This window comes from Carlito syrichta, unplaced genomic scaffold, assembly GCF_000164805.1.
Source record: "Carlito syrichta isolate Samal-C Ts95f unplaced genomic scaffold, Tarsius_syrichta-2.0.1 Scaffold115636, whole genome shotgun sequence".
Lineage (NCBI taxonomy): Eukaryota > Metazoa > Chordata > Mammalia > Primates > Tarsiidae > Carlito > Carlito syrichta.
In genome coordinates this window covers 28,761-31,180 of record NW_007059732.1, presented here as the reverse complement: position 1 = coordinate 31,180, position 2,420 = coordinate 28,761, and the positions used below count along the sequence as shown (strand labels likewise).

The window sequence follows — 2,420 nt, the reverse complement described above, 5'->3', positions numbered from 1 at the left end:
GCGGGCTCAGGCAATCCACTCACCTCAGCCTCCCAAAGCGCGGGATTACAGGCTGAGCCAATGAGCCCGGCTTAAATTTTTTTAAAATTTTTTTCCCTCTTTTAATTTTTATTTAAAATTGTAGGGTACAATTCAAGACTAGATATACAAATACTTACGGTGCAGTTGCCCTTATCGATGAGGTGGTCCCCCCCTTTCCCCAGGCAGATATCGACTACTGTCAATACCCCCTCCCCGCTGTTTTTTAAATTTTTAATTGGAGTCTCACTCTGTCGCCTAGGCTGGAGTGCAGTGGCAGACTCACAGCCACTGCAGCCTTGACCTGCTGGGCTCAGGTGGTCCTTCTGCCTTGGTATTCCAAGTAGCTGGAACCACAGGCTTGTGCCACCACACCTGGCTAATTTTTTAATTTATTATAGAGACGAGGTCTCACCAAGTTGCCCAGGATGGTCTCAAACCCCTGAACTCAGGCAACCCTCTTACTCCATTTCCCAGAGTGCTGGGATTACAGGCATGAATCACAATGCCCAACCTTCTTTTCTTTTCTTTTTCTAAGAGATACAGCCTCGTGCTTGCTATAACCTAGGCTGGAGTGCAGTGGCACAATCATAGCTCCATGCAGCCTCCAACTCCTGGGCTTAAGGGATCTTCTCACTCAGCCTCCCGAGTCACTGGGATTACAAGTGTGTGTCACTATGTCCAGCCAATTTTTAAATTTTCTGTAGAGAGAAAGTCTTGCTATGTTGCCCAGACTGGATCCAATTTCCTGATCTCAAGAGATCCTCCTAGGGTTGGGTTCAGTGGCTCAGTCTGTAATCTTAGCACTTTGGGAGGCTGAGGTAAGTGGATTGCCTGAGCCCACAGGTTTGAGACCAGCCCAGGAAACTTGGCGAGACCTTGTCCCTAAAATAAATAAAATCAGCCGGATGTGGTAGCGCATACCTGTAGTTCTGGCTACTTGGAAGGCTGAGGCGGAAGGATTGCCGGAGCCTAGCAGGTTGATGCTGGGGTGGCCGTGAGTGTGTCACTGCACTCCAGCCTAGACGACAGAGTGAGACTCCAACGCAAAAAAAAAAAGAGATCCTCCTGCCTTGCCTTTCCAAAGTGCTGAAATTACAGGCCAACATGCCTGGCCTCCTCTTGTTGGCTTATCACCTGTTTCCCTCAACTAGCAACACAGTCTCCACATAACAAGGAGTTGCATATCTTATACAGGAAGGAGGTCCTGCAATGGCAAGTGTGCACAGGTTGCAGGCTGCAAAGGCTGATGGCCGCGTGGAACCCGAGATAACAGACAAAAGAAATGTGGCCACATCACGTGAGGACACAGCAGAACAGGGCACCAAAGAAATGCCTCTTTTTGCCCAGGATCTGGGTCAGGGCTCACCTCTGGGGCTGCTGCGGCAGGGACAGCCCCAGGCATCATGCCACCCATTGGCATGAGTCCGACATCCTGGATCTTCAACGTTTTCTGCAGAGATAGAAGAGAAGAGTGTTAGTAGCTAGGGCATACCAACCAAACCACAATAATAGAAGAACAACAAGCCTGGCACAGTCCTTGCACCCAAGGAAGCACACTTTAGACAATTTATCAAACAAGAACAAGACACAGTGGTCCCCCATCTATATTCTGAGTCCCTGGTCTGTGCCACCCTGTCACGATACCTTCAGGAGTTCATTGAGGTCTGATATCTCCAGGAGCGTGAGGCTGGCAATGTCCTGGACCAGCTGCTGGATCTTGGGAGGGTACTCCTTGGGGGCGTTATCCAGAGGTGCACCGGTGAGGGCCTCACCCCTTCGATGGCTGCTGCTCCTCATCTGTCGCACGGTACTGATACCTGGCACCTGTTGCCTACCCCCCACCCATTCAAACAGAGCTATCAGGCTTGGAAGGGAAAGGGGGTGCACAGAGACCAAGGGGACAGGACAGAGGCCAGGGAACAGATGAGTGCCATGAGCTCAGGTCGATGGAGAGAAATCACCTAGCTCTTTGGTCCCAGCCCAGAGTTCCCAGACCTCAAGGGGTCCACAAGGATAAGGAGTTCCAAACTGTTTTAAATTCTTTAAACAGCCTTACAAAGCCACGTGGTTATTTCCAGTTGAACTACTCAAAACGCCAAGCTTCTTGTTTGAATGAACTATATCAACCCAGTGGGGATAAAACAACTATTTAGGTGCACTTTACTGAGCAAAGCATTTCAAAACGTGGGGCCCCTTGGCAAAAAACGCCGCATGCCCTGATGAGGCTTTGCTGCGGAGGAAATTAAGGCCCGTAGAGGGTCAGGGACTTGTCCAAGGTCATCCGGGAGCCGACCCGGCATTCTCCACGGCCCGCAAGGGACAGGGGCGCGCACGGAAAGGTCCCTGCCCCCTCGCTCCCGGCAGGACAAGACGAGCCGGACCCGGCCCGCTACCGGGAG

The 2,420-nt window shown here is 51.3% G+C and overlaps 1 protein-coding gene across 1 annotated transcript in view; it reads right to left on the bottom strand.

Annotated features, from left to right (window-relative positions):
* LOC103275598 (mitochondrial dicarboxylate carrier) overlaps nt 1–2,420 on the bottom strand; it is a 17,412-nt gene that overhangs the window by 14,838 nt on the left and 154 nt on the right. The window contains exons 2-3 of the mRNA XM_008072997.2: nt 1,666–1,852; nt 1,388–1,471 (exon numbers count right to left, since the gene is read on the bottom strand). Coding sequence (XP_008071188.2) covers nt 1,388–1,471; nt 1,666–1,852 — 271 coding nt within the window. The remainder of the gene's footprint in view (nt 1–1,387; nt 1,472–1,665; nt 1,853–2,420) is intronic.